Source organism: Thunnus maccoyii, chromosome 16 (genome assembly GCF_910596095.1).
Source record: "Thunnus maccoyii chromosome 16, fThuMac1.1, whole genome shotgun sequence".
Taxonomy (NCBI): Eukaryota; Metazoa; Chordata; class Actinopteri; order Scombriformes; family Scombridae; genus Thunnus; species Thunnus maccoyii.
Window position 1 is genome coordinate 16,155,671 of NC_056548.1, and position 27,166 is coordinate 16,182,836.

Sequence of the window (27,166 nt, forward strand, 5' to 3'; positions counted from 1 at the left end):
CCCCGCAGTCGCTTTGAGTTTTCCTGCAACCTCTTAAATCCTCTGTTCTGAGATTCCTCACTGCAGTTTGGAGCGAGTAGATTTGCCACTGCTCTTATTATCTTCTTGCCCTCAGAATGAATATTTGCATTACAAACACACTCAGTCTCTTTTTTGGGGACGTAGTTTCCATTGAAGTCTGTTTGATTTTTCTGCTTGTAGTTTTCTCACACGGCCTGAAGTGTCGTCTGTTTGTGTGTAGTCCCCTTCAGCGAAGTATTCACAAAGCTGCCAAGAATTTTAAAAAGACTGGGGTTTAAGCCGTGCTCATTTCCCTTACAGATATATTGCTGTTTGCCCAGTCTTATTACAGGAGGATTTATTCTTTAAACAACCTTTTTCTTAGAAAATCTGAACATTGTGTCATTGAAAGCATGTAGACCATTGGTTCCCAACCTTTTTGGCTGGTGATGAAGCTTCAACCCTTCGTTAAAAGTTGTGTACGTCTTTGTGTTGTGAGCAATTCAACTAGAGAGTGATTCTCCTGTTTTGGCCTGAAGAGGAAAAACTATCCAGTATTTCATAAGAAAAATCAAAGAAACTGTTAATTATCTCATGACACCTAGATTTATCCTGAGGCCCCTTGCAGGGGTCTCAACCCTCAGGGTGGGAACCACTGATCTAAACCAGTGAAACAAAAAGATAATTTTATTGAATTAATCCAAATGTTACTTCGTAAGCAACATTCTGGTGTTTTATAATATATATCAACTTCTGTAGTTTCCTTTTGATAGTCTGTGTTTTGCCAAATTTATGATGCTTTAACTAAATGTATAATGACAGGAGGAAAAAGCCATTTCTTTTGTCTAACTTATTCTACCAACCTCCTCCACCCTTGCTTCTTGGCTCCTCTTTGCGCCCTTGTTTGTCCCTTTTTGGCCCCTTCACCCAACTGGCCCCCCGACAACCTCCGCCACCCCTCTCCATCATCGGCTCTGTGCCCTCTCCTCTCTCCCCCATCTACAATAGTCACAGTACAGATTTACCTCAACTGCTCTGCCAAACGGACGGGGACCAGTGGCAGCCCTGTGGCTTCGGCTTCGGCTGTAACGGCGCGTTCAGCCGCCAGCCCCCGCCAAACCCCAGAGAGCAGTAAGGCCAGCACGGCCAGAAAGAGTGGCAGTGCTGCGAAGGTGCCGCCGATTAGAAAGCCCCCAAATTTTAACCTCCAGTTGAGGAAGTCAGGGAGTCTGTCATCATACTCCGCCCTTGATACACCCAGTTACCGCAGCCCCATCAAGTCTCCCAGCCAGTACTTCCAGATTTGTTACTAGCCAACAGGAGCCCATTTCTAGACATATTTGTTTATCAGTCGGAACCATTTTATGCCAGATTTGTACCATTAAAACCATCTTATGGAGGTCTCAAGATGTCCTCTCATATCAAAGAGAGATTTTTGAGCATCAACTTATAAAAAGCCAATAAAACAGGTTTCCAATTGCATCCATTAGTCCATAATTATACACTAATAGTGTTTTCTTCTAATGAATTTTGAAAAAAAAAAAACATGTCGACATTAATGGTTAACTTTGTTTGTTTTGGTTCCCTTGATGTTTTCTGCATAATTTGCTGTATTTTTCAGTGTTAGCATGTTTTAAATTGATGAGTATTTCTCATTATTTCCTTTTCTAAGCTTGGATTTGTTCTTTTTTTTTTTCATAACAATTCCATCGCTCTGCTTGTGTCTGCATTTTATGTTGGTTAACCTCTGCTGTGAGCTGAATATTTATGAGTTGTGAGCGTTTTTAACAATGTGTTTTGCAGTTGATTTTGCGCTCTGTGTTGTCACAAGAATGTTTTTTGAAATGACTAATAAAGTCAGTTAAAAAGCTCATTTGTTTGTGTTTGCAAGTTCTGTCATTCATTGTCTTTAATTTAGTCCTTTTTCATAGTAAAAAAAAAAAAACTCATCACATCATATCACATCACTCCATTATCCCCTAATTCTGTCGCAACATTCAACGTGTCACACTTGTCATTCTCATCAAAAAAAACCTCATTATATTACGCTTCTGTCTTGTCTGTGCTTCTTGCATACTGTCACACATTTTAAAAAGCGTGATACCGTAAAATCTGACATAATTCCACAAGCCTTATCTCTATTTGTCTACATGTGCAGTATATTATCTCACTGATCCTCTCTGTTGCTTTTTCTAGAGGAAGGTTATGTGAAAATGTATTTGAAGGGTCGTCCCATCACCATGTTCATGCCCAAAGACCAGGTGGACAGCTACTGCCTGGAGGCCAGAGTCGACCTGCCCAGCAACAAACTCAAATTGGACTGGGTGTATCCTTTTACAGCCTCTTTCCAGACAGCAAGAGACAGAGCTTAGTTTAGCTCGTATGAGAACACCTCAAGTTTTTGTTTTTTTTAATCCCACATAGGAAACTTAAAGTTCAACCACAATCCTTGTTCTGATTTGTAAAGTTTTGAGAAGCAATCTTCTGAGGAAAGTAAATCCAGATTGTCTTGTGATGTAGTTAAGAGAGGAAGCTACGAATGCGTCGTCTAGCTCTCCTTGCTTGTCAGGATAGATCTGCTCAGATGTTCATTTTCTCTGCCGCAGTCGGAGCTGGGCTCATCGCTCTGCAGCCCTGCAGCTAATAACCTGCACACAGCTGGCAGGCTGAGGCGCAAGCAGTCAGCAGCTCCTCTTGTGCTACTTTATTTTTATTTTGTTTCACTTGTGGTTTTCTTTCTCGCTGTCGTTTGTCAATGAAGGAATGAATGTGGTGTGTTGTTAAGTCTAGCGGAAACCCAAAGGGAAAAAGCCATGAGGGGAAACAAAGAAAAGATTAAATTTGAGGACAAAAGCTTGCACATACACACACACACACACACATACAAAGAAATAGATATGTGGGCTGCATATACTGTACAATATATGTTGAATCCGTGCAGCATGGACGGGATTACAGATGGTTTATAAGAATACATTAGACAAATGGACATCAGTCTTGCAGATAATATGATTTCATGTTTGACAGAATGTTCTGAACATGCATTTAATGTCTTTTTGTAGTTGCTGACCTTCACTTTTATTGAATTATTGAATTACAGAGCTTTCACCTGCTCCCTTGAGTGTCAGCAAATAGATTCTTGACCTTTTCACCCTTTGGCTGTCGTTGCTGTTTTTTCCTTGACCTTCGTCATGTTCAGCTACGGTTACCGTGGCCGAGACTGTCGCTCCAACCTTTACTTGTTGCCCACTGGAGAAACGGTGTATTTCATTGCCTCGGTGGTCGTCTTGTTCAACGTGGACGAGCGGCTGCAGAGACACTACACTGGACACACAGATGACATCAAATGGTAAGAGACACGAGGAACCGTTTCCACATACAGTCACTGTTTTCATCATCAACTGCAGCTCATATCACATCTGTCATCTACCTCAAGGCTCAAGAGTTTATTCACATTCATGTTTTCTTTTCCTGATAACTAAAAAATGCACACATACACACACAGCTGCAGAGTGAGGGAAGTAACAGCAACTAGGTGTATTTGTGTGTAAAAGTGAGACTGTAGAAAAGTGTGCAATGAGCAATGTCATAATTATGATATTACACTCAGGGGTTAATCAAAGTTCAAATTATTAATCAACAGGATTGCAGGCAGATTCTTCCTCCTTTGAAGAGTGTGTGAATTTGTCTTAAACTGCCTCATTTCCCCGTCACCACATTAGTGCAGACAGCATGTGGGAGCTAACAGTGAATATTGTATTCACAGCTTTATAAACCTCACTCACAAAACACACTCTTTCATGTTCTGTGGGCATGCTGCTCATCTTTATTCAAGCAGTCCTTTTGATGTTGAAAGGCTTTTTTAACAGTTTTCATGTCTGTTTTCACGTCTCTCTTGCTGCCAGCCTGGCCGTCCACCCCGATAAAATCACCATAGCAACAGGGCAGGTGGCAGGCACCTCTTCAGATGGAAAAGTAAGTGAGGTCTTTTTATTGACATTTTTTTTATCGCTTTAGCTTTCGAGATTTCAATTATTACTGTAGAGGGGAGTTATGGTTTTTCTATTTTCTTTAAGAAATTACGTTTACCACACGGGTTCAGACAATTCTGCTAAATAAACAGTGAAATATTCAACATTCACTCTGTGTTCTCTTATATATTCATTGAATTCAGTGTGCGCCTCAGTAACCCGTAAGCTTTATATCACATCATACTGATGATATACCTCTCCTGGTGTTTTGTCAATGTGTGTGTGTGTGTGTGTGTGTGTGTGTGTGTGTGTGTTTTTCTTGGCAGCAGCTGGCTCCTCATGTTCGTGTGTGGGACTCTGTCAGCCTCAACACCCTCCATGTTCTGGGTGTAGGTTTCTTTGACCGAGCCTTGGTCTGCCTGGCTTTCTCCAAGTCGGTAAGGAAACACAGTTGATGCACTTATTAAAGAATGGGTTCACAATTATTAAGTCTGTCTTAAAACAATAGTTGGGTGCCCTTATGAAGATTGAAGCAGTTTTTGCTTGTTCTAATCATTCCTCCTGTTCATACTGGACATTAAGAGAGCCATTCCTTACGTGCTTCCAGTGCAAGTGATGGGGGACAAAATCAGTCTTCGCTCTGTGAAAAAAAATTTTTTAAAGTATATTTGGAACTAATATGAGACTTCAGGAGTCTGAGTTAGACAAATAAAGTGGATATCTTCCCAAGTTACAGTCTTTGTAGCATAAAATAGCCTCTTTTTGTTGTTGTCCACCGTAGCATTCACTTGAATGGGAAACTTTTTCAATGCTCATGTTGGCGCCTGACTTCTTTTAATACAGACTTATCATTTAACAGGTAGTTTAAGGCCATTTCTGACATATTTTTGACTGTACTTAGACACTCAACATATTATTAACCAATTTGTCAGCAAACAAACATGGGTTGTCTGTTTCTGCATATCAGAATGGAGGAAACACGCTGTGTGTTGTAGACGACTCCAATGACCACGTCCTCTCCGTCTGGGACTGGCAGCGAGAAGACAGACTGGCCGAGGTCAAGGTACGTGTGTATATGTGTTGATATAGCATCACTTCATGCTCAAATTATTTTTCTATTAAACCAGTCTACATCTCAACTGCACTCACTGTTTCATGTTTTGTGTGTTTTGGTTTCAGTGCTCCAACGAGTCCGTGTTTGCGGCAGACTTTCACCCGACAGACAGCAACATCGTAGTGACCTGTGGCAAGTCCCATCTCTATTTCTGGAACCTGGAGAAAGGCATGCTGGTGAAGAAACAAGGACTGTTTGAGGTAAAACACCACACTCTTCCTCACACGGTAGCTTCATACTTACAATACAGTTTGATTTAGAGGCACAAATTCATTCACAATAACTTGTATAGACAATCATTTGTAGACTACATGTATCAAAACTGAAACTTACGTGTTCTTGTCTTATTTTTTTTACAGAAACAGGAAAAGCCCAAGTTTGTGTTGTGTGTGACCTTTGCAGAAAATGGAGACACCATCACTGGAGACTCAAGTGGGAACATCCTGGTGTGGGGAAAAGGTAAATTACAGTTCCCACAAAAAGTCACAAGCTCTATGTTATAATCATCATGTCTGTAAGGTAGATTCTAAGATAAGGAAGTTTTCCCGGAAAGTTTTGGCATGAGACAGTTTGTTGCTATGAACAATAAAAGAGAAGGAGTGAGACAAAACACCTTAAGAACACTGCGTCTATAAACTCATTTTGTGGTCATAAGCTCAAAGATGTTTCATTGTACTGGAGTTGTCAGGAGATCGGGGATCAGGGCAGGGTCATACCAAGGATAGAACAGAGCTGCGTCTTGTGAGCAAACATTTAGAAGAAGAAGAAGAAGGAGAAGTGCACTCCTCAGCTACACAATCTCTCACAGTCTCTGCTCTATCTATCGATCACCGCTCTGTCTGTCTGTCAGTCCATTAATCTGCTCTCCTCATGCGGTCGACCTTTATGTCTGACTCTCTGCTACTGAACTTTCTCATCCATCTCATCCCATCTCTGTTGCACAGGCACTAATCGCATCAGCCACGTCATCCAAGGAGCCCACGAGGGCAGCATCTTTGCTCTGTGCATGCTGAGGAATGGCACGCTGGTGTCTGGAGGTAAAGACCGCAGGCTCGTCTCTTGGGACAGCAGCTACCAACAGATACAAACGGTGGAGGTGAGAAGTCGACTGCTGCTTTCAGAAAAAAGCTTTTACAGATGAAACTCAAACTTTAAATAAAGAATCACACAACATGTTATGGGTGAGATGCATTAGTCGTTCTTTTAAACATGATTTAGTAGCAAATATGCTTTTTAATGCTCAGCTATAGGGCTCTGATCAGCTATAACTACCTTCTGTTAATATGTATTAATAAAACGCTAAGCTGCATATTCAGTTCTTTCTTTTAAAGTAGGTCTTGGATGGTTATATGAGCTAGAAACTGCACTCCTGCCCGAGGCGGCAGACTTTGCATTCTGAGCACTGCACCATATCATAAATATTACAGAGGATGAGATGGGTTTGTGCTCTCAGTGAGATTCATGGATATTTATAGTGACAAGAATTGTGGATCACTCATGTCTTATTTTCTCTAAAGAGGCCACATTATGCAGTAAAAGATTAGTTGATATTCATTCTGATAAATGTTGGATTTCAGGTGAACAGGTGGTTTACATGATTAATTATCTTTTTCTCTGCAGGTGCCTGAGCCATACGGTCCCATCCGGACTGTTGCAGAGGGCAGAGGGGAAACTGTGCTCATTGGGACCACCAAGAACTTTGTTTTGCAGGGCAGTTTGGACGGAGAATTCATGTCTATTACACAGGTAGGTGCAACTCCTTAAACATTCCTACATTTACGCAGATGAAGAAAGATACTGAGCGAAGATATCGTAAAAGAAAAAACTCACTTCTCCTCTCCAGGGTCATACTGATGAGTTGTGGGGTCTGGCTGTCCATCCCTGGAAGCCTCACTTCCTCACCTGCGGTTATGACAGGCAGGTGTGCTTGTGGGACTCCAGTTGCCATCAGCTCATCTGGAGCAAGAGCATGGAAGTAAGTTTAGTCAACACTGCCCCCTGGGGTCACTCATGAGAATCACGTAGCACCCAAATCATGATAATTCTACCCCTGTTTTGTAAGTAAGTAGTAAGTAAAGTTTATTTATAATAGGGCACCTTTCACAAAACAAAGCAAAATTATTAATAATAAGATCATAAAGAGCAGTAAAGAAAGAGAAGCAACAGAAAGACATTAAAAACATACAAAATTAGAAAGACTAGACAGCACATGCACAAGGTGAGACAAAGGCCAGTTTGAATAAATGAGTGTTCAGCTGCTTTTTAAAGGCGCCAGCAGAGCCCGCAGATCTTCTGTCTATAGGAGGAGCGCTCCACAGTGTCAGAGCCACAACTTCAAAGGCACAATCACCTTTTGTGTTTAGTCGAGAGTTAAGGACAACCAGTAAGCCCTGGTCAGAAGACCTACGTGACCTTCTGGTGATAGAGGGATGGAGCAGGTCAGAGATGTACACAGGTGCCTGACCATGCAGAGTCAAGTCACGTCAGTTCTGATGTCCTTAAGAAGCAGAGGGAACAGTAAATTTAGTGATTAAAATGTACACATGTACATGGAAACAACCATAATTTCAGATTTGCATGAATTTGGTTAATAACAAACCTTTCCTTTGTTATTTTTGTTGACATTAAATATCCTCTTATTCCTGTTTCTGACAGGACACTGCCCAATCAGCAGGCTTCCACCCGTCTGGAGCTGTGGTTGCCATAGGAACCCAGAATGGCAGGTAGGGAAACCCATCCTCAAAAAACACTTAGTGGCTATCTAATCCAGAAATGGATACGTTTGCCTGACTGCTTCGGTCAAAATCATTAATAAATACTTAATGTTACACTGAGAAGTCTGCATCAGCCGCTACAGTAGAGCGGAAATCATGAGACTTGATGATGAGACGACAGATTATTCAGCAGTCTGCCATTAATCCTGCAGGTGGTTGGTGCTGGACACGGACTCTAAGGATTTAGTCACAGTGCACACAGATGGGAATGAGCAGCTGTCTGTTGTGAGCTACGGGCCAGGTATGTTGATAGATGTCGACAGTGTGTTGCCAGTGTAAATGCAGTGTTGATTTATCATGAAGTTTACAGCACAGCATACAGCATACATCATGGAAAAATATTTACGATAATACAAAAAAGGCATTTGTTGTGATGCCACCGCAAGAAAATCTAGAAGTAATTATTTCATGTTTTAGAGAATAATATTTCTTAACACCATTAAAAACATTAAACCCAGTAAACTGGGAAAATATGGGTTACACATAGTCTTCCCTTATAGGGCAACACTTTCCACCTAATCTATCATTAATAATCAGTAAATTCAGGATATTCCGTATTTAACTGGTAGTTTAGCTCTATTTCTGAAAGCTGTAACCTCAAAACAAGTTAAATGCTTTTGCAAAGCTTTCTACAAAGTATTTAACCTCCAACCAAGATGAGACCAAAGTCACACCTGTTGTCAGATATACTGTGGAGAGTATGTGGAGATTTATTGGTGCCACATGGGAATACATATTTGAATAGGTTATCAAGATTATCATAACTGTAACTGCACCGTAATCCTTACACAATAACCATAATAATACAATTTTTGCCACATACTGCATCCACAAAGTACATCCTATGTAATAAATTAACTTCTGCAAACATTTACATGTTCTGCTTTCCTATCAATAATCTTCCTGTCTCCCTTTATTTTATTTAGATGGTAACTTCCTGGCCATTGGTTCCCACGACAACTATATCTACATCTACGCTGTGGCAGAAAATGGGAGGAAGTACAGTCGAGTGGGGAAGTGCTCGGTGAGCACCTGTATTTATAATCCCCCTTCATTTGTGGCTCCTTTATTTTTAGTTCCTCCCCATATCAGCTTTTATATATAGTTTCCCCACTCAGGTCTATATATGGGCCTCCTCTATGTACACTTTGTCCTCACTGTGTGTTGATAAGCAGGCCTAAAATGATGAATGACAATGAGATGAGTCATACGGTGTGGTGTCTATGTAAACATCATGACTAAGAGTTGGTATATCCAATTGGAACGATATTTTTAGGAATATGTCAGCTGCTTGAAAAACCATATTGCCTCCACTCCACTGGAGCACTGTGAAGTTTGTTCTTGTGTGTCTGCAGTAAAAATAATCCCTCCTCTTTATTTATTTTCTCAGGGTCACTCTAGTTTTATCACCCACCTGGACTGGTCAGTGGACTCTCAATACCTGGTATCAAATTCAGGAGACTATGAGATACTGTACTGTAAGTACATCCTCTTGTGTCATCCTCTCACCGCCTCTGTTATGATATCTTTGTAACTTTACAGTAGAATTAACACCAAAGGTTTCTGCCTCAGTTCATTTCTTTATCCTAACTTTTTCAGTATAATAAGCTCCAGGCATATCAATGCATGCACTGAGCACTGAGCGTGTGCAAAATTGTCAGTGTTAAAAATCACATGTGTAACAGTTCTTAGTGGACACACTTTCCAGTTGAAACACGTCAACACTAAATCACTGAAAAATGTTGATATGTTCATGATTGTTTTTTAAGAACCAATTTTCTGCTCCACAAGAAATATTACATTAACTGCACATTTTTCAGTGACAGTTATTTGAAGCTGACGTGCGTTGGTTCTGCTGTGGTGCAGGTGTGCCAAACCTATTAAAAACGTGTCAAAATAACTCACGGGTGTGATGGGCTTGCATTATATTAACACTGGCATACAGTAGTGTTGGTTTAAAGTACCCAGCATGATATTAAAGTACACTAAGACACGGTGTGTGTTTCTGTGTATTTTCTCAGGGATCCCATCAGTGTGTAAGCAGGTGGTCAGTGTGGAGACCACCAGAGATATCGAGTGGGCCACCCACACCTGCACTCTGGGCTTCCAGGTCTTTGGTAAGTGGGTTCTCTCCCTTTTTTCTTTCTACATATCTTTGTATGTATGTGTGTTTGTGTCTATTTAAAGTTACCACCGCCCTCTGCTCCTCTTCAGGCTTGTGGCCCGACGGCTCAGACGGCACCGACATCAACGCCGTATGCAGGTCCAACGATAAGAGCCTCTTGGTCACTGGAGACGACTTTGGGAAGGTCCACCTCTTCACATACCCCTGCTCACAGTTCAGGGTAAGTTACTGTGTACTGTTAGTGAACGTTTTCATCTCAGTGATGTTGAGAAGGAGCTCATGTGAAACTGTGATTCAGTAGTTTATGAAAATGTAAAAGGATGTCAACATTCATCATTTGTTTTCTCCTTTTCAGGCTCCTAGCCATTTTTACGGTGGCCACAGCAGTCACGTGACCAATGTGACTTTCCTACACAACGACAGCTACCTGGTGTCAACAGGAGGGAAGGACATGAGCGTGATGCAGTGGAGGATAGTCTGAGCGAGAAGTTGAAAACAGAAACTGTCGACTTCTTACTGCTGCTGGCGCCTGACACCCAGCTGAACTGAACTGCACTAAACTGAACTGAACCAAACTCAGACGCTTAAAAAAAAAAACGTGGATCTGATTGAACTGAAAAGTGAATTGACAGAAGAGGAACCTGCGGGTTTCCTTCCTGATCTGCTCTCAGATCCCAAATGAGATGAACTGTTGGAGGTGTAATGTGCGGTTGCTTGAAATACAAAAAAATCCTGAATATTTCTCCTTTTTTTTTTTCCATTCACACTACATGTAAAGAAAAAAATCTCTTCTCTCTCTCACGTTTGTACTGTAGCCTACTCACCAATGACACAAGACAAAACAAATCAAAACGGATCCAATCCAACAAAACAGAACCAAAGGCTGCATTTGTCCAGTTTGGCTTTCACTGTTCTTGTATTGTGCACACTCCTGCCACAGATAATGGACTGAAGAGGGTTTTCTGTTGTTTTCCAGCCGCTCCAGACTGAATATCATCAAGCTGGAGATCCAAGCGCAATGGAACAAAAACTGTGTATGGAAAGAAAGAACATAGTGATTTTCTAATTGTTAAACTTTCTTTTATATTGTATTTAACAACTCAGGAAAGCACTAGTGAAGCAGGATCCTTCCCTGTTGTTAACATTGACATATCAGAAGAACAAGCCTCTGGCTGCCCTTAAACACATCTCGCTAAAACACGGTTAATATCAGATTCAACTGTTATTCCACCATTATTGATTTATGTGCACTGACTAACTGTGTATGAAAACTACTATCAAGTCAGGACAGATGCTGAATTAGGAGGATATTAATAAATTACGGAGAATAGAATTGATCAACAGGATACACACAGGTACTGCATTGTTTATCCCTGTCAGATGTGATGTCAAGAAGCTACAATATTTTTGGGAAATTATTTAGGGCAATGAAAAATTACATTCTGAAATAGGATATGAACAATTTTCCACAACATTATCTCAACATGTTCCAAGTGTTTGTGCTTCCAGGTCTTAAAAAAGACACATTTTCTATTATTATTTATTGATCATGAGTCAAATCTTTTATCACCAATTTCAGTTCCTTTGAGGTTTTTTTTTTTTTTTTTCTATAGTAAATCCCTGTTTAGTTCCTGATGTGTAAATATACTGAGAGGCTTGAAACAGAGAAAATTTGGGTGAAATTACAGTATTTGAAACCATTTCAGATTTTTGGGATGAGTTGAACTGAGCTTATTTTATCTTGCTTTTATCAAAATCAAGCATGTATTTAGTTTTTGTTTTTTGTTTTTTTTTCACCGATGTGAAGCATTTTCAAATCTGTATCTGACCGAAGTTTATTGCACCCAGATCAGTTTAGGAAGAGGAAGGATGAGACCATAACACTGTAACTGTTTACGTCTGATGTGCTCCTCCGTTGAGCACCATCAGTCACTGGCAGGATATTTAACTGAACTTCTTGAGGTGTTTTTTTCTTTCCTATAATACACTGCTTCCGCCTGATAAACATACAGCAGGTCTATTTACAGAAGAGCAAGCAAATCACCATTTAGCACTTACTTTACTGGAGCTTTTCACACAAATTAATGATGTCTGCTTTCAACTTTCCAAGCTGTGTACCATCCAGTCGCATCTACTGTACGGCACATAGCATGTCACATTCCTTAGTTTACAGTTAACAGCAAGACAAGACGACACACGTGCATGAATAAAAAAAGATTTCTTTGATTGGGTTAAAGCAGATTTTAGTATGATGGTTTGAAATCCTGAAGGTTGTCTGTTTTGTTATCAGAGAAACCAGTGAAATCTTCTAACAGCAGTGATATTAAGTCACCACTCAACAGAGTGAATGTAAAATGATTTGTCTTATCACTTAACACTCGGGCTGCAGAATACCATTGAACACTTAACATTTGTCTGGAAGTAAATGCAACATGAAATTCCTATGATGCTGTGTCATATTTTCACCTTTTTTTTTCTTTATTTTTATTTTTATTTTTGTGTGTTTCTTGTCGAAGAGTAAGAAAGATCAAATCTTTGGTGTCATGTTTAAATATAATTCACTTTTATATTCCTTCAAGGGTTTATATTCCTTTATGAAAATGATCATATAGTTACGAGTTATGACCCAGCAGTCTTCTTTCTGTGCAAAAATGTATTTAAAAGTTTATCTGAAGCTAACATGAAGCTCCAAATGAGTCAAATCAAGTAGATATCTTTCAATGTTACAGTCTTTTTGGTGTCAAAGTCCCTCTTTTTGTCACTATACTTCCACCGCAGCTCAACAGGGAAACACTGTCCGAGGAAACACAAAGAGGGAATTTGATGCTAAAAAGACTGTAAATGTGTCAGATATCCACTTGATATGACTAATTCAGACTGCTGAAGCTTCATATGAGCTTCAGATAAACTTTTAAATGCATTTTTGCACAAAATGAGTGTGGCTTTTGGCCCCCATCACTTACACTGAAAGCACATTTGAAGGAGATCTTTTAAAAGTCAGTATGAACAGGAGGAAAAACATTTCTGTTCATTTGCTCACCAGACTGTCGTTTTAGGACAGACTTGAAAAAATTGTGAGCCTGTCCTTTAATCTTGGGGTGGGGTTGGGAGGGGGGGGGGGGGTCGTCATCGTCGTCATTCCCTGCATGTGCGTGTCTTCGCCGCAGGTGGGCAGCATTGAACCGGTCAGCTTTCCCCACCACCTCCCCCTCCTCCTCCTCCTCCTCCTCCCCTCCACCTCCTTCTTCCTTCGCTCTCCGTATTAGCATTTTACCCCCAAATCTCTCCACCTCATCACAACACTCCGAATGGGAAGAAAATATGGCATGAGGGAGACGGCGGCTGACAACCACAGTTCACCGTCTTCTACCGAGCGCGAGCCCCGCCTGAACATGGACTTAAGGATACGCAGCGGCGCGTGCGGAGAGCAGAGACAACGGAGCACAAAGCGGATGGGAGAAAAGGCTCGCGCTCTCGCTTAGCGTTTCTTCAACAACGACTCTCATCATCAGCTTGTATTATTCCAAGAGACGCGCACAGGCGACACAAGGTGGAGGCCGGCGGGCTGATTCCTGCCTCCCAGACTGTTCATTCAGACATTTAAAGCGGACTGGTGTTCATACCGATCAGCCTCATCAGTGCCATCATCTCCGGTTGAATAAAAAGACGAGAAAATGAGGTAAGCGGCCATGCGCTCTGTTAGACGCGTCATGACAGATGCGCACCGACACACAGCCCCTCTGCCTCCAGTCTGCATCTGCATTTATGCATTTATCTCATAAGGATAAACAACAGCTAATCATGTATTGAGGAACTGCAGCATCTTTTACATCTTATAGCTCATTTTTCTCCATGCAGGGACAGTATTTTGAGCATCCAGGGGGCCCACCCACCGGGCCTCAGCTCCATACAGGCGTCCTTTACAATTCGCTTAATATACAGGCGAAATATTTACATCAATTCTCTTGTCTTCCCCTCATTTGTCCATCTTTTGTCATCGCCGGACCCGCCCATTGTGCTGAATGCAGCATTTAAGCCGGGCTAATGTTGTCATGGAAACGACAGCATCACGTTATTTCTCCACATACGGTGCACCAGGTGAAATAAAACGCTGGATGTGAAAGATGCACCGGCCAGTGTAAGTGTCTGCAGGGGGGGGGGGGGGAGGATAAGTGAGGGTGCATATAACCAGAGGAGGAAGAGGAGGAGGAGTGTTTATTCTGGTGGTTGCCAGGCAGGTTATCATCAGACCCCCCCTCAACCCCACCCCTCCTCACACACACCTACATAAGCCTACTTACTCCACTACGGATCCTCATATGCACCGTTCAGCTTGTGGAAAATGTGTCTGTTTCCTAAGTCCACAGTCTAAATTGGAGCCTATGGGTGGTATTTTGAGCCTTTCCCTGCTTATGTTGGTATGCAGAATGCGCCGGGCCCCAAATCTTCTCCAGCAGCCTCCAGAGTCTCTGTATTCTTTTCTATTTATGAAACAGGCCTTTTATATTTCCCCCCCTGCGTGTAGTTTGACTCCTCCGTGTCTCTGTAGCTGCAGCCTGCACCATTCTGTTTTATGGCTTCAGATTTACTCTGACAGCTCTCCTCGGATACAAGTGCACTCTCCCTGATTTTACTGTAGCTACTGGTGTCTGTGTGTGTGTGTAAGTGTGTGTATTAGTACTGTCTTGGTGTTTTTTTTTCAGAAAGGAAAAGGGAATAAGAAAAAGAGAAAGCCATAGGTGCTCTCACATCTGGATATCTTGAGTGGACTGCCACTGTTCCAGTTATTTTTATTACATGTGCTGATCTACGCCGGTTTCCTGTAACCTCGCACAACTCAGAGCCAGTAGCTGAACTATTTTCTCAGACAGTAAACATGTAAGATTCATATCCTCCAGTCCAGTTGGATGAACACGCCTTCCCTGTAAAGCTGTGCTACTTGTGTCCCGTCCTGTGTGTTTGTTTTTGCCAGAGGCAGATCTGCTCTTTGACTCAAGCCCAAAAGGGAAGTCTTAAATCTCCATAAAGCAACAAGAAAGTGACCAGGTTTTTTTTTTTCAGGAAGAAAAAAGAAGAATTAAGTCAATGTGATAATTTGTTCAGCATCACCGCTCCCTTTGTAGCATTTATGTAAGCGTGCATGTGCATTTATGTATGTGCGTCACCATGTCACACGAGCGCGCGTGTGTGTGTATATATATAAGTTATTTTTAGTCTAGTAACGTTAGTGGTTTCATTATGCAATGGTAATTCTGTGTTCTCCTTGTCAGCCTGGCTGCTGTCATTTGGTTGCTTTTGGATGCATGTGTGTGTGTGTGTGTGTGTGTGTGAGAGAGAGAGAGTTAGAGAGAAGGTTTGGAGGGCAAAAAGCGAGGCGTCCATCCTGTACTATTAACGCAGGATGATTTCTGAAGCGCTTGTTGTGGTGACTCATCGTAACGAAGGTAGACTGAGAGCGAGTGCAGCCAGCGGACGGTAAAACGCTGAGTTATGCATCTTACTGCAGGCTGCTGCAAGCTGATCAGCTCCACGTGAGCCGGCTGACAACACTCCCATTCTCCAGCTTTTCCTTGACAGCTATAATATATTAGTTCAGCCTGGAATTCAGGGAGACCAGTTAGAATCAGGGGAGAGGAAAGTGCCTTTTAACCCTGATGTAACTTTGTAACTGAGTACCAATACCGGAACTGCTCCTCTCAATAAATGTTTTTCTACAAAAGTCTCTGTTCATTTACATTTTTGACGAAATTGTGATTTAAATCAGGAAATATCTGATTAAAGAATAAGTAAACAAGGTTTTGAATCTGATGACACGTTAAACACCAGCTTTCAGAACTTTCAGCAGTTTCCGATACTCGATGCCACGGACACATCTGAGTATTGGTTTGATATCCAGGCCTAAACACGGCTCATCTTATATCAGTTTGGATCCAATTTAGCAACATTTCTCATGTGTTTAGAGGTCTGGTAATCAACCCTTTTTTTCAAAGCAACATTAGTACAAATGGTACAAATTATATGTGTCCAAACTGCAGGTACATTTTTCAAAAAGTTTCTCATTTTACTTTAGTTTATATGAAATTATGAGAGGGAAGACGTATTATCACACAAAGAAAATAATGCTAACATACTGTATGCCAAACGCATGCCAATACAATATTCAGAAACTAGAGCTGCAATAATTATTGGATTAGGTGATTGACAGAAAATGACTGATTAAACTTTTAAGTCATTTTTTTAAAGCAGCAATAGCTTCAGTTTCACAGTTTTTCTTCTTCATGTGATAGTAAACTTTAAGTTTTGGTGTGTCGGTCGGAAAAAAACAAACCTTTTGATGACATAGCCTTGCGCTCTAGGAAATTTTGATGGGCATGACATTGTGATTAATTGGTTAATCAAGAAAACAGCCTGCAGATTACCCGACAATGAAAATAATTGTTAGCTGCAGCGCTGCTTGCCGGATACTGCTGATCAACATGCATCCTCCTTTGTAGCAGTGTTTATGATTGCGACTTATATTCTTCTGTTGAGAATCAAGCCATTTCCTCTGTACATGTCAGCAATAAATGTGAAGTGACATTGTATACAGTTCTATAGCACATGTAAAATACAAACTGTTGATATATTCAAATAAACAACCAACACAATGTTTGCATCATATTTGCATATTCTTTTAGTTGATCTTTATTTTATTTGCAGTGCATTGGTTCCTCAGCAAACCATAATTCTCCTTTCATGATCTCATGTTGACCTTATCATGCCCCATATACAGTTCATGCTCTGTAAACACCACAAAACCATTAAACACATACCCTTCATATTGTAATCTGCTCATTTCCTAGCATATCCCATACATCCTCATCATCATACAGGCTTTGTATTGTTGGAGATTTAATGATGAATCTGCATCATGCGTCCTTTGGCTTAATGGAGGTCCACCAGGCCACTTCAAATGACCCCACCACATCATGTGGAGAGCATTTACAGCTAAGCATGCTATTCTTTCTTTCTCTCTCTCTGAGCTTTCTCTCCCCAGGTTTTTGAATGCAGCATCCTCCAGTTGAACTCTACAATATGTGTTCTGTAGTTCTGGATCAGCTCACTTCTGTAATATATTTCAGTGAGGGAAGTGAGCGTGCATCATACAAACCTAGTTTTGGGAAAGAAGATTATGTTCTGTCTGACCTTCCAGGCTGAGTTTTAGATCCTGGGTCTGTCTGCATGTTTCTTACTATTTTCTAAACCCTCAAAGCCCTTTTAATCTTTTAGTGGACTAGATTGCTCTTTGTTTGTTACCCCACACCTACCTCGGCACGCTGTGGCAAAGAAGCTTAATAGCCTAAGTTTGCTTCAGACAGATGGACCATCGTTGAAGACAAACTGTGATAAAGCCACAAGGAAACAACAAATGTTGCACTTGATGAATGTTGCAAGAATATAAAACGCAATCATTACATCTGTTCATGCTGTTCAGTGTTGAGCTGGAATGCTGTTTCCTTAATGAAAGCCGAGCTGAATGAATGAACTGGTGTGTTGCTGTTATTTCCTCCTCTGTAGTTAACTTGTGATTGAGGGTTACGGTTGCATGCATGCATCTTTGACCGTAAAAATCCTGTTAGCGTGGAATCTCTTTAAAGCTTTCTAAACTGTATGTGCTATAGAGAGGCGGGTGTATACGCTCTCTTGTTGGCTGTATAGCCTAACATGTAATTTCCATCCAGTGGAAATGATTCCTTGGAGGTTGAAAGACAAATCCTCGCAGCGGAGAGAGGTGACTGGTCTGTACCGGTCACATGTTCTCTCTCTCTCTCTCTCTCTCTTTCGCATTCCCTTACTCTGTTGCAACACTCCTCATCTCTCTCTCTCTCTCTCTCACTCACTCCTTCCCTCCTACTCTCTCTCTCTCTGTGTCCCAGTCTTATGTCTGCTCTGTTGGCGTAGGGGATTTTCAAGCCTTTTTTAGAGGATGTGAAGAAGGGAAAGGTTGAGTTTTACGACAGCGTTGGACAGCATGTGCACCGCTCTCTCCTCTCAGGCTAACACTTCCCCCTCTCCTCCATAATCTCCCCCTTTATACCTCCTTTCATCCTTTGCTTGAGGACTTGTGGACTGTCTTCCTCAGCGACATGTATTCCCTGGACGATTTCGGGTAAGGCAACACAACTCCTTGTCATCACCTCTGTCTCTTTTATTTTTTTCAAACAGCAGTTGTAGGATAGTTTTGTACTGTGTTTCTCTTTCTCTCTGTATCTATCTCCTTCATTCTCGAGCTGTACAGTCTGTTGAATGGCTTTAGTTGGAGAGAAAGCGAGGGGAAAAACGGGAGAGGAAGGAAAATCTCCTCCAGGAATTGCTGACTTTCTCTCGTCTGTCTCCTTCTTTCCAGCCCCTCTGTCTGTGTTTTCTCTCGAGCCAGCTGTTAGCGGGGAAGCCTGATTGGTTACCCTCAGCCAGTCTTTCATTGGTTCAGTCTTTTCCTGGGAAGAAGGAATGAGTTTCTCCCTGGCTGTCAGTGTGTCCGCTCAGCTGCTCTCGGTCGTTCACAGGATTGATCCCATCTGACTCGTTGCATGTGTGTATGTGTGAGAAAGAAAGACAGGAAGAAAGGGATAGAGCGCGCTAATCTCTGAGTGGGACTATCAAAAGCCAGATGATAGAGGGGTCTCTGTATAATATGGTCTCGGTAGATTACAGCGGGGCGTGGTGATTTGTTGAAGCTCAAATACAGATGTGGGGCAGAAGAGATAACATCAGAGGTTTACGCTTAACCGCATGCACTCTAGTAATCTACTGTAAAGTATACAGTACACCAAAGTGAAATCCTCTCTCTCACAGTGTGTTCATTATTTATGAGGGACTGCTCATATTGACATGGTTGTGCAGATTAGCACATTGTAAAATACTACAAAAAAACCAAAATATAATTTAGAGCTGCAACAGTTTTTAGCTCATCTGTGTCATACGTGATGGTAAACTGAATATCTGTGAATTTCTCACTGTTCATCGGACAAAACAAGACATTTGAAGACGTCACCATGAGCTCTAAGACATTATAAGGGGTATTTTTCCCAATTTCATAGACAAAACGATTAATCAATGAATCAAGAAAATAATTGACAGATTCTTCCAAAGTTTGCTTGTCTGAATATATTTAAATAGTTCAGAAAACATGACCTTGAAGCTGTTATTTGTAGGTTGTTGAAAACTATCTCTGCTCAACTCCTCATCCATACTGTCCTATCATCATTTCTTCCTGTTCCCTCCTCAATTACTGCACTATATTCCTCATCTGGCCACTTTTCTTCTTCTCCTTCCCTGTCATCCTCCTGACATCTCCGCTGACAGATCCGGAAAAGCATAGTCACTCTGTCTACCGTAGGTCTACATAACCTATGAAGTATATTTCTCCAAATGGAAGCAGCGTTTCCCTTTAAGGATCAGGATTAGTGACAGGACGAGGACTGAGGAAGGCGGAGTGAGGAGGAGGAGGAGGAGGAGGAGGAGAAGAGGAGGTGGGGGAGGGGTGGCAGTGAAGTGGGGGTTGCTATCCATATTGTGTGTGTCCATGACAATCAGCTTGAGGGCCAATTGGCATCAGTGTGGAATGAATAAGTGATGTCATTATCGGGGTCGATATGTTGATTTCAACCTGTTTATTGCTCCTTGCTGTAGCTGTGCCATCAACAAATGACCTCCTTATATTAAGACAATGGTTTCTAATCAACCATTTGTCAAAGAATTCTTAAAGCTCATTTGAGATATTTACATACTGTATATAGCACCGCAACAATTGGTCAAATAATCAGTTAGTTGATGGAAAGAAAATGAAATTTTTGCTGGTTGCAGCTTCTCAAATGTGAGGATTTAAAGCTTTTCTTTGTCATACATCATAGTAAACTGAATATCTGTGGATTTTGGACTGTTGATCAGACAAAACAAGACATTTGAATACGTCATCATGGGCTCTAAAAAGTTATAACGGGTATTTTTCTCTTTTTTTCTGACATTTTATAGACAAAACAATTAATCGATTCATCGAGAAAATAATTGGCAGATTCAGCAATAATGAAAATAATCGTTAGTTGCAGCCCTACATGCATATCAATATGTATCTGATAATGCGATGTGAGGCAAGGAATATACATCTTAGACTTTATCTACTCTTTTCCTGGTCTGAACCTGGCTGCGTATACGTTCTTAGAGTTGTAAATTTTTAGATAATAATTATTCAAATAAAAAATATGTGCCATGATATGTGACATGATATGCTGATATCTTTGGAGCTCACAGAAAGAAAGAAAAAAGGAAACCCCGGAGCAAGAGTTTCAGTTAGAATCAGGGTATTAAAAAGTGTGTGAGGCCTTTTTCAGGAGCCGTATTTAAGAAGTATGAGGAAACAAAAAGGTCAGTTATGTCACAGAGAAAGATAACATCTTTAAAACACTGATATCCTCTCGTTTAGTATTTACACTTGTATTTTATCACCTAGGTTTGTCAATTTTTCCAACCATTACCTAAACTTATCTATAAATAGTGAAAATATTCAATGATTTGAAGACTAACATAGGCTGTATAAATAGTATTTCTTTTTATAGTATTTCTTTCTATTTCTAATAAGAATCATCCCAGGTTCTTTCCATGTCCCAGGGCGGCACATTGCTTCACATTCCCTCATTACCATCACATGTTTAATGCTCATTTTAATCTCTTACCCCCGGGGCAGTTTAGCTGTTGCCTGTTATCATTTTATGAATGTTAGTGAACAGGCAGTGTGCCCTCCTCAGGGCACGACAGAGCCTCGTCTGTCACAGATCAAGCTCGTTAACATTTGCCCGGCCGGCCACAGAAATGTCCTGCAGTCCAGCTGGACACTCAGAGCCACAGACGAGCCAACGTTAATTTAGCTTGGCGCAGGCGTTACTCCGAGCCCCGAAAAAGAAATCACTGTTGACTGGAGCTCCTCTTCGACCAATCAGTGTTGACTATGACGCTCATTTACCCAATCACGAGTGGCATTTTCTGCCCAGTCACACCCCCTCAGCGATGTTGTGTCATTTGTGTAGTTTGCTGTCAACGCGGCATATGAGGTCAGCCATTAGAGTGGAGGCCAGCGAACCAGAGAGGTCGAAGTTCAAAGATTAATATTCTGTCATACTAATACTAGAGTACTGTCAGTCCTGGGATTTGCATGTGTATTTTTAAAAGAGAGTGAATCTGAGTGTGTGTGTGTGTGTGTGGTATTCTTGATTTGAATATTTCGTGTTTTAAAGCCCGATTGAAACTGGATTTTTCAGTCTGTTACAGATATTTGAGAAGTTCATAATGATACCGTATATCAGCTGATAGTCTTTTTCTTTCCATTTATTTTTACATAAACATACACACACTTTTTTGACAAGGATCCATTAAATCTGTTTTTTTAAAAGAATTGTGACCAGTATACAGTATGTTCAGTCCACAGTGATGCTAGAAGCTGTACTTTGGCAGAGCAGTGCTTTGAGCTAAACACTAATGTCAAACATGCTAACATGCTCACAGCTGATGTTTGGCAGGTATAATGTTTACCATGTTCATCATCTTAGTTAGTATGCTAACATTTGCTAGTTATCACAAACACAGCTGAGGCTGATGGGAATGTCATTGGTTTTGCAGGTATTTGGTGATAAACCAAAGACGTTATGATGCTGGTAGATGAAAAGTTAGTAAAGGATCACCAAAGTTATCACAGTTCATTCTGAAGGAGACATGAATGTTTGTACCAAATTTCATGGCAATCCAGCCAATACAGTAATCATTGAGATATTTCACTCCAAACCACAAATGACAACCTCATGTTGGTGCTAGAGGAAAAGGATCACTTAAGTCAGCATGATTCGCCTTTTGAGGACCATGAATGTCAGTATAAATCTTTTTGCCAATCTATCTAGTAGATGTCAACCTGATGGTGGCACAAAAGGAAAAGTCAGTTATGTTAGATGTTTCACCGGATAAATGAAACTCAGTGGCAGTAGATGAAAAGTCAAGGAACTGTCTCCAAAACCTGAATGTCTGAACAAAATTTCATGGGAATCCCACCAATAGTTGTTGAGACTTTGGAGTTTTGGATCCACCAACATTGCAAAAAGGAACTTGTCAGTGCTCTCTGGTGGACAAACTCTCTAACAGAGACACTGTTTAGAAACCACCACAAGCATATCTTTGGCATTTCTCTACTGAAATTTCTTGTTAGTCATCAGCCGCCGTATATACCAATATATCTGTAATAAGCTAATATGGGCAGATACAGTATATCATCTGGGGCGATTTATCTGTCTAGTCTCTAGTTTTAATCTATCAGGATCACATTCTGATTAAATTCCCTCCAGCCAATGATCAGGCTCATGACTTCCAAAATGCCCCCCTGCTCCAAGTGCGTGAAATTGCGATTGAGTGTGAATTACTAAGTAGAGGTTAATGGGCATTTAGCACACACGCCACTTCCAGTTAATGCGTGTTGTACATGTTTGTGTATACTCACCCGCTACATCCGTCCTCTGAGGTAGAGGGCATTCCAATCAATAGGATCTGACCACAGTGGGTTAATTAACAACTACACAACTACACTGGGTTGTTAATTCAGACTCTGCTTAATACTGGGTGGCTATGGCAACAGCAGGCAGAGTCAAGAGGAGGGGGGGTTGACAGCAGCAACCCCAATATCCCCCCACCACCACCACACACACACACACTCACTAAACATTACTGTGTGTTGATGGGGGGTAAAAGCTGATTGAGACGGATATGAGGTAATCTCCCTTGGGTTAAGAGTATGACAATAGCACAGAGGTTTCAATGACACACACACACACACACACAGAGACACACACACAAGCTCATCTGTTATGCTGTCAGACAACAGGCTGGTCAATGACTTCATCTCTGCCAGTCTGTCTGTCATCTCTTTGTTGCTAGATGGATGGATCATGAGTCTCATAGTGGATGCAGGAGTGCAAGAATTCAAATCTGCGGGACGATTTTAATCTCATTCCATTTTTAAGTGGATGTTTTTGGTTGTTTGTACAGCCATCGCTCTTTTTTTGTCATTTATGTTACGGACCTTCTGCAGGAGGATTAAATAGCTTTTAATGAGTTTTAGTTTTATGGTAATGGGGCAGAACCAGAGGGAGTTTGTGCCATAAACTGCTGCTGCTGCCGCCGCCACTCCTGTTATTGTGGTTTTTCCTGTTCACCAAAATGGATATACACCGGCTCCAAGTGCTGCGTTACTGCCTCCCTCAGAGTGTCAGTGACTCGGGGTTGTTTTACAGCCACATCGCTGCCAGGTTTGTACCGACACTTTGTTCTGACAGCGTGTGAGTTTGTGTGCGAGCCGGTCACTCGTTTCGACTTCCAGTATTTGTCAGTGGTGAGTGATCGATGTTAAATGTCAAAGAAAGCAAGTGGAATCAATGCGAAGAGAGAAGAAAACATAAAATAAGGACCTTTCAGATTGTGTGCACTTGACGACTGATAGTAAAATTATTGTGTGCGAAGAAAAGTGTTGTGATATGTCAGCAGCACAGACGGACAAATCTTTCCCTGTTGTATTTTAATCAGAACTAAAATACTAATCTGTAATCTTAATCTGGCCTCAACAAACTGTCGTTTAGCCACAGAATTGAGGTTATTTTGGATTAGTTATTGTGCGCACAGATAATTTAATGTGGCACCAAACTGCAAACAAAACCATATTTTTTTATCTTGTGTTTAAGAGTAGAACTCAAGTGTCAGATATTTAGACTCTGATCTATTTTGATGATCTTTTTTGTGTGTGTGTATAGTTGTTTCCTCCCGCCTGGTCGCATCTTTTCAGTCAAAGCCTGCGATGCTGCCCGCGAGATGCAGCCCCGCTGTGTGACATTACACCGAGCATCTTCTTTATTCTAAACACTCGGCAGCCGCACATAGAGCATCTCTGAATAGCACGGCGCTGTAAGGGCTCCATACATGTTTAATTCACACAAGTATTGAAGACAGCATAGCTTCTGGCTAAAAAGACAGCCTTTCGGGCCAGTGCCCTTCTCTTTCTTTCTGTTTTCTGCCGGGAGAGGGGAGGATGGAAGATAGGGGGAAGAGATGGAGAGAGAGAGGGGAGGGAGGTTGGGTTGCTGCTGCTGCTGCCCCACATGAGAGCTATAGGATCAAACAGCTCTGTTGGCCGTCTCGTTGTCATGAGGGAAAGGAACAAGGACAATAAGGTTTTATGTGTACAGTATGTGCAGCTGCTGCTTCAGTATCTGCCAGGCCATTAATACTTAATATTATGAGTTATTTAATGATAAAAAAAAAAAAATCACAAAATTTAAACAAACATTTAAATTTTTTGTAGAATTTATGAAGTGCCAGTGGAGCCGTAATGAGAGTCATTAACGCAGCTGCAGTATGTGTAACTAACATGTATTTCAGTGAATTGTAATACATGCAAATCACTCAGTAATGGAAAGGCAGTATGTAGGTCATACATTGACTGTCACTGGGTTGTGTTTGAATTAAAAGTAGCAGCGCTGCAAACTGATACATCCTGGCATGAGATTGAGCTTTTTTCACAAAACAAGCGGGACATTTAGCTAAGAACATAAGCACATTAATGCGGTTTGCATTAATGCCATTAAGGCCGCAGTACTCTGCTCTGTTTCTCTCTCTCTCATACACACACACACACACATTATTTTGGGCTTAATTGTGCACAGTCGCACTGTACTTTATGTATCAGCGTGGAAAGGGTTAACACACTATAGTGTAGCACAGTGATCACAATCTGGACAGCATGATGGATCGGGGGCACTGAGGCTTTGCTGACATGTATAGATTATGAGAGTCTGAACTGCTTTGTGTGTGTATATAACAGGCTTGTTCTTAGTGAACTGTGATACATTAGTGGAAGAGACATTTTTATGCCATTAAAGCTTAGTTTTAAATCTTCATTATTCTGCTCTTAGTCACTGCACAAAGCAGATTCCTCTGTGTTCAGTACTAATGTCTCACATAGAAAGTATCATATTCATACAATAGAAATAAAAATGTAGAATTTGTCTCTATATGACAGATAAATAGGCCTTTGGTGCAGGAAAAGATGTGACTCTTCACCTTTTTATTGAGTGTAGTCGTGTTTGATGTTTGATATTGTTTTTTTCAAGTCAAGTCAGATTTAGTTATAGAGCGCATTCAAAAACAACAGAAGTTGACCAAAGTGCTTTACAGAAAAATGGAAAATACTATTAAATAATTAAAACAAAGCAAAATAAATAGATGAGTAAATTGTAATAGACAAAGTTAATAGTTTTATCATGCTATAAAAAATTAGGGGTTCTCAAAAACAATTCTATAAAGGTGGGTCTTTAGCTGGGATTTAAAAGTAGTGATAGATAGGGAGGATCTGACAGTGAGGAGCATATTGTTCCACAGTCTGGAAGCAGCGATGGAAAAAGCTCGCTCACCTTTTTGTTTTGACCGGGAATGGGGAACAGAGAGAAGTAACTCGTCAGAGGATCTTAGGGGTCCGGGTGTAGAATATGGACTGAAGAGATCAGAGATGAAGGCTGGTGACAAACCATTCATAGCTTTGACAAACAAAAGAATATTGAAATCAATTTTGTATTTCACTGGTTACCAGTGGAGGGAGGCCAGTACAGAGGTAATATGGTCTCTTTTCTTGGCGCTAGTGAGGAGTCTTGCTGCTGCATTTTGAACCACTTGCAGACAAGACAGGGAGGACTGACTGAGTCCCACATAAGAGTCAAGATCTGAGGTGATAAAAGCGTGTAAAACTGTCTCCAGATCGCCAAAAGAAAGAAAAGCCAGCCTCATGTCTCTACAGTAAATATGTAGCTGGAGCCAACAGCCAGTTACCTTAGCTTAGCATGAAGTCTGGAAACAGGCAAAATCGAAGTGTGAAAACGACAATTTGCCATTTTACGGGGGCTTATGTGCCAGGCTATTTCTTGGCTGGGACCAGTAACTTAGTGGAGTCTCCGCTGGTTGCCTGGCAGATGGTCCTGGCCAAGAAATAGTCTGGAATATAACTCTCATAAAACAGTGATTTGTTGTTTTTACTCATAGTGTTTTCTAGGTTAAATAAATGAAATATAACATGTAAATTAGAGAGCTGTAGAGGTGCTGGCAGACAAATTTTTGATACCCTCTGACAGAAGCCAGCTGTTTCCCCCTGTTTCCAGTCTTTACGCTAGGCTATGCTAACCTAACCAGTTTAGCTTAGCTAATGCTTAGCTTAGCTTAGCATAGCATAGGATAAATTTATGGTAAAACAACAGGATAAGACAAGTTACACAACCATTGGGTAAAAGCACTTCAGGAGAAACCAGTGGTGAAAAGAGGTGTCTTTCGTTTGAAAGTGTCAACAGATTTAGAGTCCCTTAAACACTCAATTTTAAAATTAACAAAAAGTTAACAAAAACATCTTACATTATTTTTCACTTGAATTCCCTAGTTGGGCATCCTATAAGCAGGGCCATCTGCTATTTTAAGCTAAATATCACCAAATTGAATTCAACATGCATGACAAAATGACAGGGAAAATGTAAGCTAGATGTAGATACAAGTAAAAGTACTTTAATAATAACTCAGAAGGACATTAAGTGACTCTTGTTTAGCTTTATTTACTGTGTTACATATAGTTTGGCAGCAGTGTTAAATCACATTACTGCAATCCCTGAAATCTGGCATCTATCTTATATGTCGCTCTTTCTTTTAAAATCCAGATGAAACGGCATTTCAAAAGTATCTAACTTCCACATTGTGACGTATTTTCCAGTGAAACAGGATAGACAGGTGAGACGTAACGTTTGGAGGTATTTGAAGATTGATTAATGGGTGGATGTCGTGATATTATTGGTTGAAATGGTTTGGTCCAATCCTACGTAAACACACATCATATTGTGTTTTACAAGAGAAAAACATGATTGGATTTTCATATTTTCATAAGAGTGGATTTTTTTGTATTTTTTGGCATATATTGGCAAATAGGTGCAGAATATAACTGGGGATGTGATCTTTAAAAGTTGGAAAAAGGCATTTCATCTCGACTTTAAACAAGCTAACTGTGTGTCGTTTGCTCACTTACAAATGACCAGGCTTCACACTGATTCTCAGTAACAAAGTGTGCTTGTGCTGTTTTTAGTTCCCG

At 40.9% G+C, this 27,166-nt stretch overlaps 2 protein-coding genes across 11 annotated transcripts in view; both read left to right on the forward strand.

Annotated features, from left to right (window-relative positions):
* eml1 (EMAP like 1) overlaps window positions 1–12,425 on the forward strand; it is a 54,192-nt gene extending 41,767 nt beyond the window's left edge. For 6 of the 7 annotated variants that reach the window (XM_042388378.1, XM_042388379.1, XM_042388381.1 and 3 more), the window contains 17 exons: window positions 2,197–2,326; window positions 3,200–3,349; window positions 3,906–3,975; window positions 4,298–4,408; window positions 4,939–5,034; window positions 5,151–5,285; window positions 5,445–5,544; window positions 6,030–6,181; window positions 6,706–6,831; window positions 6,929–7,060; window positions 7,741–7,808; window positions 8,012–8,100; window positions 8,786–8,883; window positions 9,250–9,337; window positions 9,881–9,976; window positions 10,074–10,204; window positions 10,340–12,425. In XM_042388378.1, coding sequence (XP_042244312.1) covers window positions 2,197–2,326; window positions 3,200–3,349; window positions 3,906–3,975; window positions 4,298–4,408; window positions 4,939–5,034; window positions 5,151–5,285; window positions 5,445–5,544; window positions 6,030–6,181; window positions 6,706–6,831; window positions 6,929–7,060; window positions 7,741–7,808; window positions 8,012–8,100; window positions 8,786–8,883; window positions 9,250–9,337; window positions 9,881–9,976; window positions 10,074–10,204; window positions 10,340–10,465 — 1,898 coding nt within the window. In that variant the 3' untranslated portion in view covers window positions 10,466–12,425. The remainder of the gene's footprint in view (window positions 1–2,196; window positions 2,327–3,199; window positions 3,350–3,905; window positions 3,976–4,297; window positions 4,409–4,938; window positions 5,035–5,150; window positions 5,286–5,444; window positions 5,545–6,029; window positions 6,182–6,705; window positions 6,832–6,928; window positions 7,061–7,740; window positions 7,809–8,011; window positions 8,101–8,785; window positions 8,884–9,249; window positions 9,338–9,880; window positions 9,977–10,073; window positions 10,205–10,339) is intronic. The other variant, XM_042388376.1, reaches the window with a different exon arrangement.
* A 768-nt stretch (window positions 12,426–13,193) lies between these two features.
* The window catches only part of evla (Enah/Vasp-like a), a 39,322-nt gene continuing 25,349 nt past the window's right edge, over window positions 13,194–27,166 (forward strand). For 2 of the 4 annotated variants that reach the window (XM_042388200.1, XM_042388203.1), the window contains exon 1: window positions 17,935–18,133. In XM_042388200.1, the coding sequence (XP_042244134.1) occupies window positions 18,111–18,133 (23 nt within the window). In that variant the 5' untranslated portion in view covers window positions 17,935–18,110. Of the gene's footprint in view, window positions 13,664–17,934; window positions 18,134–27,166 lie in introns of those variants that run through there. The other 2 variants (XM_042388202.1, XM_042388205.1) reach the window with 2 other exon arrangements.